The sequence below is a fragment of the Peromyscus eremicus genome, chromosome 8a (genome assembly GCF_949786415.1).
Source record: "Peromyscus eremicus chromosome 8a, PerEre_H2_v1, whole genome shotgun sequence".
Lineage (NCBI taxonomy): Eukaryota > Metazoa > Chordata > Mammalia > Rodentia > Cricetidae > Peromyscus > Peromyscus eremicus.
Window position 1 is genome coordinate 45,705,509 of NC_081423.1, and position 13,619 is coordinate 45,719,127.

At 46.8% G+C, this 13,619-nt stretch overlaps 2 protein-coding genes across 19 annotated transcripts in view; one reads left to right on the forward strand and one right to left on the reverse strand.

Annotated features, from left to right (window-relative positions):
* Positions 1–1,794, reverse strand: part of Ncor1 (nuclear receptor corepressor 1) — a 158,752-nt gene extending 156,958 nt beyond the window's left edge. For 8 of the 13 annotated variants that reach the window (XM_059270878.1, XM_059270874.1, XM_059270871.1 and 5 more), the window contains exon 1: positions 1,654–1,790. The gene's annotated coding sequence lies outside the window, so the exon portion shown is untranslated. Of the gene's footprint in view, positions 1–1,357; positions 1,422–1,653 lie in introns of those variants that run through there. The other 5 variants (XM_059270873.1, XM_059270870.1, XM_059270881.1 and 2 more) reach the window with 4 other exon arrangements.
* The window catches only part of Pigl (phosphatidylinositol glycan anchor biosynthesis class L), a 63,326-nt gene continuing 51,495 nt past the window's right edge, over positions 1,789–13,619 (forward strand). For 2 of the 6 annotated variants that reach the window (XM_059270882.1, XM_059270887.1), the window contains exon 1: positions 1,798–2,979. In XM_059270882.1, the coding sequence (XP_059126865.1) occupies positions 2,571–2,979 (409 nt within the window). In that variant the 5' untranslated portion in view covers positions 1,798–2,570. Of the gene's footprint in view, positions 2,980–13,619 lie in introns of all 6 variants that reach the window. The other 4 variants (XM_059270886.1, XM_059270885.1, XM_059270884.1 and 1 more) reach the window with 4 other exon arrangements.

Genomic DNA, 13,619 nt, shown 5'->3' on the forward strand with positions numbered 1-13,619 from the left:
CTACAGAGCGAGATCCAGAACAGGCGCCAAAACTACACAGAGAAACCCTGTCTCGAAAAAACCAAAACCAAAACCAAAAAAAAAAAATTTCCCCAAAATATTACAAATTAAACAGTACGCCAGGTATGGTGGTGCAAGCATGCAATTCCTGCACCAGTTACACGGGGAGTTCCAGGCCAGTAAGCCCTACAGACTTAAATGGTCTCAAAGCAAACTAAATTAATTAATTTAAAACATCAGCTCTCCGTTTTATCCACCAGATATTCCACGTGAATCAGAATCATCAGCAACTATTCATCAAGATCCCCCTGAACAAATGAATGACTATGTGTCGGCATTTTTAAATCCCAGGCCTGTTTGCTCTCTGCATACAGCCACTTTCAATCTCCCATCATTCTCTCACCAGGGTGCACACAAGGAATGTAAACTTCGAATGTAACAGGATACAATTAGGGTAGCAAATCTGATGCAGGTGAATATACTAGTCCCAAAGATTAAAATTACCCATAACGCTGCTCTCCGATGTTAACTCTGTTGAACAGGCACTGTGGTATACAACCTGGCAAAGACTTTTCGTACATATCATTTATCCCCATCCACTCCTTTTCATACATGACTGTTCCTGATCGACACTAATTCTAAGAACATAGTGTCCTTTCCGTTAAGGTTGCTTTCTCAATTCGTTTCTCAAATCCCGGTCGTCGTTGTCCTCCCTCCCCCTTCCCCCCCCCCCCCCCGCCTCAAAAAAAGGGGTGCACTCTCCCACTTGGCACAAGAAAAACACCAATAACAAACGGCAGGAGGCAGAGGGTGCTGCTCGGCATCCGCACCACTACCAACCCTTCGCCATTATACCTCAAGTGGGCCAGTTAGAAAGGTGAACTAGTTCGCTCTTCACACACTTGTCCATCGCTGTCACCCTCCTTAACCCCTTCCCCACTCGCCAGACAGCCACTAACTCTCCCCGGGAGTGGGCCTAGGCGGGTCACCTGCGCCGGCCCCACCCGGAGCCCTCCATCCTCGCACCCGCTCCGCCAGCCCCGGCAGGCACCGCACGCCCCTTCCCCACAGGGCAGAGACCTCCGGCCGACGTCCGCCCGCCTAAGGCCATTCTTCCTCCGAACTCCAGCAGCCTCCCCTCGCCTAGCCTCCACTCCCCGCCGCGCCCGACTCGCCCCTTGGGTGGCCCGAGAGCAAAGGAAACGGGCGGCTCGGACGCGTCCCAACCCGGTGCGGTTCCCGACGCCCCCGGCCCGGCCGTGAAGCCGCCTCCGGCCCCGGCGCCCTAGAAGCCCTCGGATGCTCCGGGGCGAGCAGGGCCCCCGAGGCCGGGGCTGCAGGCACCGGGCCTACTCACCGGGAGCTGGCGGAGCGTGGGAGCCGGCGCGCCCCCACGGCCCGGCGAGCGGGGCGCGGCCCCGGCGCGCGGCCCTCCGCCCGGCCCTCGCTCGGCGCGGCGAGCTGGACGCTGCTCACTCCGGCCGCCACCGCCGCCGCAGCTTCGCCACCGCCGCCGCCATCTTGCCTCAACCCCTCTCCCTCCCCCCCCGCGTCAGGCCCGGCGGCCGCGCTGAGGCGGCTCCGACGCGGGCTCCTCCTCCTTCCGGAGGGTTGGGGAGACGACTGCCTCCCCGGGCGGAGCGCCGTTCTTACCTCGGCCTCGCTTCCTGGGTCGTGGGTGCCGCGCCGGTGCCTTTCGAGCTGTCGTGCCTCCCACGCCGACCCGCTCCCGCAGCACCGCCTCGGGCCCGACGCGCCGCGGCAGCAGCCATCGCGCAGCCGGCCCGGAGCGCACAGCGCGAGCCGGCCGCTCCCGCGCGCCTGGGGCCTTATTCCCCCCTCAGGCGTGGGAAAGGGACCCGGCGACCCCCTGCGCGCCGCCCCGGCGGTTCGTGCGCCGGAGAGAGAGAGAAACCCGAGCCCACGTGGCTGGGATGCTCGTTAATGTCACACCGAGTCCTCCCCGGAATGGCGGGTCAGGCCGCCGCCGCCGCGTAGCTTCCTTAATCGCCACCTCTTAAGAGAATTTGAGGGCCTCCCGACCGCACTCTCTCCGCCTCACCCTTCTAGTGAAATGACGTTTCCTCATAGCCGCTTACTTTGCCTCTCGCAAAGCCGCCATCTGAGGGAAAAACAAAAAACAAAACAAAACAAAAAGTGTGCCCCGCTTCGGAAAACTTTTATCCGGATAACGGGCTGTTTATACGAAGACTTGGGTCCTAAGAAGTGGGTTAGAAAGCGAGTTGAAGCGAAAAGGGAACGCTCCCGACCGAATGTTGAAGTTTATTTTCAAAGGCTCCGGTGTTAGCTGGCGTGCTGTGACACGCCTGAAATCCCCGCTCAGGAGGCGGAGGAACGAGCAGCATTGCAAATTCGGGACCAGCATGGTCTGCAGAGCGAGTTCAGGGGCGCCCAGGGGTACACACAGCGAGACACGATCTCAAAGTAACTTTGAAACGCTTCCTTTTAAGCACACTGAACGGTAAGAAAGATACTGGATCGCACTGAGTTCGGTTTAACCCTCCCCGACACTGGAGCAGGTACAGGATTTTGCCATGGCTATATAAAAGATGAGACGGCGCAGTGTGGGGGGAAGTTTCCACGGTAGACCACGAATCTCGCCGTTCTCAGGCCACGGAGCGCTTAGCCACGGAACGCAGTTTCAGCGGGTTCAGTTTTCCCGCAGGAGCCCGAGTCCACCCCCCGCCTTCCTCACTGCGCAGGCGCGCTGCCACTTACCCGGCATGGAAGTGGTTGGTCTCGTGTGTGTGGCGGTGGCTGTCCTGACATGGGGCTTCCTCCGGGTTCGGGACTTGGCGGAACGAATGAGGTCTCCGGAGCAGGCGGGCCTGCCGGGAGCCGGAAGCCGGGCCCTTCTGGTGATCGCGCACCCGGACGATGAAGCCATGTTCTTTGCTCCCACGGTGCTAGGCTTGGCCCGCCTGGAGCAGCGGGTGTTCTTGCTCTGCTTCTCCACAGGTAGGAGTCGGGTTAGGGAACTAACCGATCTCAGTTACTTCCTCCCGAAAGGTTTTCTGTCCTAGTGAATACGTGAATACACCGAAGGTCCTTTCTCTGTGCTCATCACAGGCTGCGGGACAGATAGGTTGTGGAACCCCGAGCGAATTCCACCCTTCCCCAGCCAAATTGAGGAGTAGAAAAGTGGTTGCCCATCGTTGGTTCCATTCAGTGCCTCCATGTTCCTTTGGGAACTGCAACTGTTGTTTGGTTTTTTAAGACAGTCTCCCTGCAGCCTAGCTTCCCCAGGACTGGGATTACAGATGTGAGCCTATGGATGTGCCTGACCTTTTATCCTGAGGAACCATCTATTTACAGAAGGATCAAATATAATCGTGTCCCAAACAATCTGAGCTGTTTGGTGTCTGCCCAACCCACCAAGTTTCTTTCCTAATAATAGCAAAAGATGTTCCTGCTGCTTTGAAATCCATTGTGCGCTACAAAGATGAATGAGTATGTCAGAATGGAAGAGTTACTTCAGATGAAGAGATAGAAACTACTTAATGTTAGAGTTCATCTCCACCCAGTTTTCATTAAGAGGACTCTTCAAGGGTTGGGAGTTTTAGCTTCGATCCTCAGCTCCAAAAAAAAAGAGGACTCTTCAAAAATAAAATTTGCATTATGATACAAAAAAAATGACGTCTAAATATGATGATGGCTGCACAACTTAAAACTTAAACTGTATACATACAGTGGGAGAACTTTATGATTTATCAAATTATACCCCAATAAAGTTGATTTTCAAAATTGTCTGTGACCTCTCTTCCCATGTGGCTGTGTGTCATTCCAGTTCTTCTTCTTTTTTTTTTTTTTTTTAGTTTTTTTGAGACAGGGTTTCTCTGTGTAGCTTTGCGCCTTTCCTGGAACTCACTTGGTAGCCCAGGCTGGCCTCGAACTCACAGAGATCCGCCTGCCTCTGCCTCCCGAGTGCTGGGATTAAAGGCGTGCGCCACCACCGCCCGGCCATTTTTATTTTATTTTTTTCAGTTCTTCATTTTTAAATAAGACTTTTCACAGAGATCGCATTTTACACGTCCTTTCCCCTTAGCACCACTGTTTATTTATGCTAGACCTTATTCTAGATGACTCTCATCAGGACTGATTTATGAAATTGGCTGAACTTAGGAGAGTTGTTGTTTTTTAAACAGAGTTAATGCAGGTTTATTAAGGAAGAATGAGAAAGAACTCCTGATACCCTCTATTACTTTTTAAGATTTATTTTATGTGTATGGGTGTTTTGCCTATATGCATGTATGTGCACCGCATGCATGCCTGGTGCCCTCAGAGACCAGAAGAGAGTGTCGGGTTCCCTGGAGCTGAAGTTATAGTCAGTTGTGAACTACTGAGTGCTGGGAACTGAATTCCGGTCCTCTGGAAGAGCATGGAGTGCTCTAAACCACTTAGACATCTCTCCTGCCCCCTGTCTTATTTATGTTTTATACTAGTTATTAGAATTAAATTATGTACAGTGTGTTTCAAGATTTGCATCAAAACCTGTATTTGCAAGACGGTATGGGTGCAGTATGTCCTTTAATATTAACATTTAATATTTTCTCTATTACTCTTAATAGGACATAAAAATTGGGGACCAGAAATCAATTTTTTTTGTTTGTTTGTTTTGTTTTGTTTTTCAGTTCTTAGGTTTGAGCTCAAGGTCTCAAACATTCTAGATACCCAGTCTCCCAAAGTCTTTTTCTAATAAAAGATGTAAGCACAGCCTTGGTGCAGTAGGAAAGGGCTTGGACCTGCCTAGTAGGCTCAGTGCGCTGGGCTCTGCTGACTCCCCATGGGAGACCTCAATTTGGGGGATGTGGGGATGCGGGGTGGCTTGGGAAAGAGGGATGGGGTGGGAGGAGGGGGGATCTGTGGGTAGTATGTGGAGTGAGTAGAAATTTTCTCTAATAAAAATGAAGGAAAAAAAAGATGAAAAGGAAAAAAAAGATGTAAGCATTCACTTAGCAGTTAGTACTTTTTGTTGGTGGTAGTTTTTCGAGACAAGGTTTCTCTGTGCAGCCCTGGCTGCCCTGAAACTCCCTCTGTAGACCAGGCTGATCTCAAACTCACAGAGATCCACCTGCCTCTGCCTCCTGAGTGCTGAGATTAAAGGCCTGCACCACCTACCAGCTAGCAATTAGTACTTCTATTGATGTCCTTAATTATTTCCTCTGAATCCAACTTGCCATTTTAAATTGGTCACTGTTGCAGTAAAGAGCAAGAAAGTAGTGATGTCTAATATAGTATAGTGAAAACTGTAGCAATAGAGGAAGCACAGTGTACAGGAAGTCGAGAAGAACATTAATTCTCTTTTCAGACTGTTTCCTTAGGGTCCAAATAGGTTTCCTTTTGATCTGGGCTTTCGAAAAAGAAGACTATATAGGGAGCAGGGCTGATCCTTCTAGGCCGTACAAAATAAGTCAATTACATCTTGCACCTGTGCAAATAGCTATCCCAACTACATCCTCAGTTCAAGGAAAAGGGAGAAGCAAGAAAAAGAGTTTTATTTTGGTGGGGGTGACTCAGTTAACTGTCCTCCGCCATCCTATAAGACGACACTATTATTTCTGTTTTACAAACAGGCATTGAATCACCAAGACTTTAACATGAAGGAGCTAAGGCCCTGTGCCTCCACACTGCTCTAAACCATTACACCCAGGCTGCCCAGTTGCTTTGTGTGCCGTATGAGTTGATAAAATAATCTGATTTCTAGAAACATTCATTCATCAAACTATTTTTTAGTCTATTATTTATTTATATTATAAATAATTAATTATGCAGGAGAGAGGAACCTGCATGCCATGGCTCACTGATGGTCATCAGAAGACAACCTACAGGAGTTGGTTCCCTTCTTCCACTCTACAGGAGCCTGACATTGAACTCAGGCCATCAGGCTTGGCAGCAAGTGCCTTTACCCACTGAGCCATCGTCTGGCCCCAAGCCCTTATTTTTAAAAAGGGGTGCTGGAGAGATGGCTCAGCAGTTAAGAGGGGTTACTCTTGTGGAGGACCTGAGTTTGGTTCCCAGCTTATGAAGGCCTATTTCTCCAGCTCCAAAGGATTCAACACCTCCTCTAGCCTCTACATGGACCTGAACTCACATATACATATCACCCCATGGCACACATATAAACATAATGAAAACTAAAATTAAAGCTGGGCGTGGTGGCTCACACCTTTAATCCCAGCGCTTGGGAGGCAGAGACTGGCAATTGAGTTCCAGGCCAACCTGTTTTACAAAGTGAATTCTAGGACAGTCAGGGCTACACAGAAAGAAAGAGAGAGAAAGAAAGAAAGGAAAGAGAGAAAGAAACAAACACAAAAGAAAGAAAATAAGAACTTAAAGTAAAAGGTGTGGGTAGTACATCTTTAATGTCAACACATGGGAAGCAGAGTAAGTGGATTTCTGAGTTCAGGGCCAGCCTGGTTTACATAGAGCTTTCCAGGACTACATAGAAAGACCCTGTCTCAAAAAATAAATAATAATGATAATCTGTCTGTTTTAGGCAATTCATTCTAATGGCTGTATGGAAATGGTTTATAGAAAGGACTGGAGGGCCGAAGAGATGGCTCAATGGTTAAGAGCACTGGCTGCTCTCCCAGAGGACCCGGATTTGATTCCCAGTACCCACAGGACAAGTCATAGCTATCTGTAACCTCAGTTCCAAGGGATCTGACACCCTCACGCAGACATACATGCAGGCAAAAATACCAGTGCACATGAATTAAAATTAAATTATTTAAAAAAAAAAAAAAAAAAAGACTGGAATCATGAAAGCCAACATTTCCCTCCAGATTGTGTAGATTGTGCATATGGGATTCTATACTAGTGTGTGTGTGTGTGTGTGTGTGTGTGTGTGTGTGTGTGTGTGTGTGTGTTTGTGTGTACATATTCTCCATTCTCAGAGTCAGACTGAGATCCCACCTCTGTTTTTTGTTTTGTTTTGAAAAAAAAGTTTTATTTGTACAGTTGTTTTGTCTGTGTATATACCTGTGTACCACTGTGTGTGTGGTTCCCATAGAGGCCAGAAGGGGCATTTAGATCGCCCGGAACTAGAGTTACAGATGATTGTGAGCCTCCATGTGAGTGCTGGGAACTAAACCCAGATCCTATGGGTTTTAAGAACACTTAACAGGCTGAGTCATCTCTCCAGCCCTGACGGCTCTGTTTCAAGTACTGTAACTTCTAAAAATGCATTATTTTTTGTTTGTGGTGGGGGTATGCCTATACCATGCCATGTGTGCGAAGGTCAGAGGACAGCCTTGTGGAGGGATTCTCTCCTTCCACTTTTACATGGATTCCAGGGTTCCAGCAGGTCATCAGGCTCAGTGGCTTACTGCTAAGCCATCTCACTAGCCAAATGACTGAAACTTTTATAGCACTGTTACCCAATATGATCAAACCTCTGATTGCTGTTCAGAGTGTGCTTGCTTGTTTTGACCTTTTTTTCTTCTAAATAAATACATTTTAGAATGAGGTTGGTCATATTCAAGAAAAAAAGTTTCCTGGCGTTTTCCCCACTAGAATTTCACTGACTTAGTGTCAGAAGAGGACATATTTACAACATAGAGTCTTTCTGACTATCATTTTATGATGTCTCATTTATGTTGGCCTTCTTTCATATCTGTTAAGAGTCTTGTTTGGTTCTGGTTTCTGTGCTGGGCTGGAGCCCAGGGCGTTGAGCGTGCTAAGCATGGATTCTACCACTGACCTACACCCCAGTCATTTAGTATTGCAATGTTATCCAGGCCAACCTCAAACTTGTGATTGCTCTGCTTGGCCTCCAGAGTAGCTGGGACTGTAGGCACATACCACCATATCTGGCTATTAATGGTGTTACATTTAGGTCTTAAACATACATATTGAGATGATGTTTATGCAGTTCTGCCCTTCAATCTGTTTCTCCTGCCTAGAGTTTCCTGTTGTTAATGTTATCATCTCTGTTATGCTCTCATACTTGATATCTTCATTTATTCTTTTTTTTTAAGATTTATTTATTTATTTATTTATTATGTATACAGAAGAGGGTGCCAGATCTCATTACAGATGGTTGTGAGCCACCATGTGGGTGCTGGGAATTGAACTCAGGACCTCTAGAAGAGCAGTCGGTGCTCTTAACCTCTGAGCCCTCTCCAACCCTTCATTTATTCTTTTACTCAATTAAATAGACCTCCTAATAACTCCCAATTTCAGTGGTTGTATGTCTGAGCCTGTTCTTTGTTCTTACAACTTAACCTGGGTTTCTACATGTGCTTTTTATGATTTTTTTATATGTATGTGCACACATGTCTTAGAACCATATTTGTGGTAACAGATTAATAGTTCACTTTTTTCTTTTTCTTTTTTTCTTTTGATTTTTCGAAGCAGAGTTTCTCTGTGTAACAGCTCTGGCTTTCCTGGAACTTGCTCTGTAGACCAGGCTGGCCTCACAGAGATCCACCTGCCTCTGTGCTGGGATCAAAGGCATGTGTCACCACCGCCCTGCTTGGTTCACTTTTTCTAATATTTATTTGTATGTGTGGGTGGGTGGTGTATGTGTAAGTAGTGTGTGCACATGTGTGTGCTGATATACACATGCAGAGTCCAGAGGAGGACATCGAATATTCTGTTTTATAACTCTTGAGACAAGTTCTCTCACTGAACCTAGAGGTAGGCTGCCTCCACCCCTCCACAGCACTAGGATTGCAGGCAGAGTGGCCCTGTGAATTTCATATGTGGGTGGTAGGAATTCAAACCCGGGTCCTTGTGCTTGAGCAGCAAGCACTCTTATCCACTGAGCCATCTCCCCAGCCCCTGCTGATCTAAAGCCATTGCCTGCCTCCACTCACTCCAAATATTTAGCTTGATTTTTTTTTCAGGCCAGAGAAGTAGTATAAGTTGAGGGTCCAACCCCAAGTGTCTCATGTACAGACATAGCACAGTATCTCTAGTCCATGATAATGAAAACCTCAGTTGAGAGCCTCCAAACTGGGAATTGCAGTCACCTTAGGGTTTTCTTCTTCTCGCATGTCTGGATGTTAGGGACTCAGCTAGCAATTTCAATTAGAACATCCATATGTGATATATACAAAAGACTTTCTGCTTCCTTACACCCCGGTGGCTGGGTTCCCAGGCAGGTGTCCCGAGAGAGAATCTAAAGATAGCCATTCTGTCTTTCATGACCAGCTTTAGAAATCCTGCAGTATCACTTCTGTTACATTTTCCTTGTGGAAGTAGCCACACGTCTCGTCTAGGTCCAAGGAGAGAAGTAGATGCCATCTGCTGATAGGAAGTATCAAGCTCCTAGGAATTCATGCGGGCTAGAGATATTGAGTGGGAGTTGAAGAAATCTGGGGGTGGGGTGGGGTGGAGGGTAATGTTTTTCTTCTGCCTTCTACTCAAACCAAGTCTGAGCACCTCAGTCTGGGGTGGGCTTTTGGGTTGGTTTTCTCATCCACTGAAGGTGTGGGCTTCTGAAGGTCCTTCCTTTGGATAGACGTCCCCTCCTTTGCTGCGCAGCTCTAAACCTGCCTTCAGAGCAAGGCTGTGCGGATGCTCTCTATGTGCCCTGGGTCTGTTATGTAATCCCTCGGGATCCATGCTATTTTTGTTCCCTCCGTCCTTCAGATATAGCCCTTACTTTCCTGCTACGTCAGTCTTATATTCCCAAACGTGTTTGCCATTTATCTCACGTGGTCAGATATGCTCAGAGAGTTTCATCAGACATCTGATTCACCATATTTCCTAAAATAAAGCTTACTGGGTTATTTTAAATAATTCCTTTTTAGTCACGAACAAGTCTTCACAGTATTCCTTCTTGAGAAACATTTGAATTCAGCCTCAAAGAGGGACGGTCTAAGCCGAAATGTGATGGCACACACCTGTAATCCAAGGACTACATAGGTAGAGGCGGAGGGGTCAGAAGTTCAAGGTTATCCTCATACATAGTGATAAGACCAGCGTGGGTTATGTAAGATCTTGTCTTTTTTTTTTAATTTATTTAACTTTTGTTTTATGAGCATTGGTGTAAAGGTGTCAGATCTCCTGGAACTGGAGTTACAGACAGTTGTAAGCTGCCATGTGGGTGCTGAGAATTGAACCCAGGTCCTCTGGAAGAGTAGCCAGTGCTCTTAACCGCTGAGCCATCTCTCCAGCCCTCAAGACCTTGTCTTTAAGGGGTGAGGGAGGGAGAGAAAGTGACAGTTTGACCTGTTCTTCTAACCCAGTGCATTTGAAGTTTCTTTTAAAAAAAAAATCGTAAGTATTGATTGTATTATAATGAAGAATGGAAGAAATTGGGCATGGAAGGATGGCTTACCAAGTAAGTGCATTTGCTGCTCTTGCAGAGGATCCAGGTTCAATTCCCAGCACCCACATGGCAGCCCACAACTATCTGTAACTTCAGTTCTAGGGGATCAGACACCCTCACACAAATGCACATAAAATAAAACAAATTTTTTTTTTTTTTATGTGAGCTGGAAAAACTTGAGAATGTGATTCCAGAGGCTAGGGAGATGGCCAGTCGTGGATAAGCACAAGAGCCTGAGTTCAGATCCCCAGCAGCCACGTAAAAGCTGGGCACACATCTATATACTCAGCACTGGGGTGATGGCTGGGAGCAAGGAAGTGAGATCCCTAGAGCTCTTTGGCCGGCCAGCCTCACCCACGGGGAGCTCCGGGTTCAGTGAGAAACCCCGGTTCAAAAAAGAAGATAAGGTGGAGAGTGATAAAGACTCAACATCAACCTCTGGCCTCCTCCTACAACCACACATGAGCACAAGCATGTCCAGCACACACACACACACACACACACACACACACACACACACGTTACACCCCACTGGTAATATTTAACAATATTTACTGATGTCTACATACATAGATTTTTTTTTTTCTTTCGAGTTTAAGCTATGTTCCATGACTTCTCCTGGGGAGACATAAATATTGACCCCAGACCAACAGACCAAAGAAATGATTCTTTCCAAGTCTAGGTGATGAACCAGTGAGTTCACTGAAGTTACTTATAGAAGCATAGACGACTCAAAGGCAAATGCATCACCAAAAAGTCCTATCCCAGAAATGGTGACTGCTTTCAGCCTTCTGCCTCCTGTGTGCTGGGGGCTAGAGAAGGACACCTGGGCATAGGACCACATGCAGCTAGGGATAGGAAGGCATGGCAGCTAGAATCTCAAGTGATGGTCTCCTGATACTCCCTGCCTTCTGCAGGGAATGTTAACAGGGCCGTTACTTTACCTCAGACCTAATTATCATTATTATTTTCCTTATTTTGTTACCATGACTGGATGTATCTCACTAACTCTACTCTATCATAGTCTACAGAGAGACGTATCAGGCCCAAGAGGAAGTAGCTTCATTACAACAAGCTGATAGGGTTACCATATGATTGTAACAACCAAAGAGCACTGTAGGCGAACTGTTCTGTCCTGCCAGCCAGTTCCCAAATAACTACACAGAGACTTATTAATTATAAATGCTCGGCCAATACCTCGGGCTTGTTACTAACTAGCTCTTACAACTTATATTAACCCATATTTCTTATCCTCTGCCATGTGGCAGTACCTTCTTTCAGCATGGCGCGTTTATCTTCCTTCTCTTTGTGTCTCCTCACAACCCTGAGACTCCTCACCTTCTTCTTCCCAGCATTTTCTTAGTCTACTTCTCCTGCCTAACTTTATCCTGCCTAGCTATAGGCCAATCAGTTTCTTTATTAAACCAATCACAATGGCATATATTCACACAGTGTAAAGGAATATTCCACAGGGTACAAAGCTACCCAATAACTATCAGAAAGACATGCCCCTTCATAAACACTTGTGCTGATGAGTTGACCACTAGATTATTTATTAGAATTCAAGACTTTTGTATATGTATGAATAAGTTTTCCTACATGTATGTAAGTGTTCCACATACATGCCTGCTGCTTGCAGAGGTCAGAAGAGGGCATCAAATCCCCTGGCACTGGAGTTACAGGCAGTTATAAAGTGCCATATGGGTGCTGGAAACTGGACCCAGGTAATCTACAAGAGTAGTAAGTGCTCTTAACCACTGAGCCATCTCTCCAGCTCCTTACTAGAATTTTATACATTAAAAATGTATGTTTACTTACCTTTTCCTTATAACTATAATTACTTTAGACATTATATGCCAGATAATCCTATATACAACCCCTATTTTATTTTTGTAACATTTGTTTTGTGTTCATTTGTGTGTGCATGGGTGTGTGGGTGTGTGTGCCAAAATGCTTGTAGAGGTCAGAGGACAACTTGCAAAAGTCAGTTCTCTCCTTCCACCATGTGGAACCTATGATCAAACTCAAGTCATCAGGCTACAGTAGCTGCCCTTACCCAATGAGCTGTCTCACTGGCCCCACAGCCCTACATTAAAGCTACACTGTGTATACATGCTTGTAAAAGTGCTGTTGTGAAGCCAGGTACATCCTGGTAATCCCAGCAGTTGGGAAGTAGAAGCAGGAGGACCAGGAGATCAAGGACATCCTTGGCTGCATAGCTAGTTCAAGGGCAGCCTGGGCTACATGAGACCTTATCTCAGAAAGACAAACAGACAAAGAGGGAGGAAGGGAGGAAGGGAAAATGTTAGTCTTAGCTGGACTTGGTGATACATACCTGTAGTTCCAGCTGCTTGGAAAACTGAAGCACGAGGGGTCACTTGAGGTCAGGAGTTAGGGCAGTCTGGGCAGCATAGGAACACCCATCTCAGAATTCCTGGGCTGGTAAGGTGGCTCAGCTGGCGAAGGCACCAGTCGCCAGGCCGGACAGCCCGAGTTTAGAGCCCCAAGGTCCAAATGATGGAAGAAGAGGGCCAGCTCCCAAAAGTTGTCCTCTAACTTCTACATGTATGCTGTGGCATGCACGCATGCACACATGCACACACACACACACACACACACACACACACACACACACACACACACGTACGAATGAACGTAAGTTTATAAAGGAAATAGTGCTGTCTTGCTGGTTATTTACTTAGTTGGAGTGTCTTGTTGTTTTGTTTTTACAGTACTGGAGACTGAGCCTAGTGTCTCCGTACTGAGCTGCATCCCCTGCTGAATTAGATTTGGGGAAGTAGTTTTGTTTCCTGTCTGTGTGGTAGATGTGTGCCTGTTTGTTTTTGTGTTGATACAAGGTCTCATATAACCCAGGCTGGCCTCAAACCCACGATATAGTTGAAGATGGCCCTAAGCTTCTGATCCTTCTGATCCTTCCCCAGGTCCGGGGAAGGAGGAAGGGGGAGTAAGAAGGTGGGGAAGTGGAGGGGGGGTCAGCCCCAGGGCATGCTGGCTAGCTAAGCACTCCAACTGAGCCAGATCCCCAACCCCTGAACTAGATTTATAAGTGTAAAACTGGATGATTTGATTAAACTGTAGAAAGCTATAAAAGAAATGCCAATGCGGTGTTGAAGAAGAGATCATTTCAGAGATCCAAGGGAAGCTCTACAGTGACGAGCATTACCTGGGAGCCATGTAAAGATTCAGGTGTAGAAAAGAGAGACAGCAACACTACTCTGATAACTCTGCTAGAAGTGTCGAATGGCTGTGCTCAACAGAACATCAGGAACCTTGAAGAGGTCGGTGTTTGAAACACTTT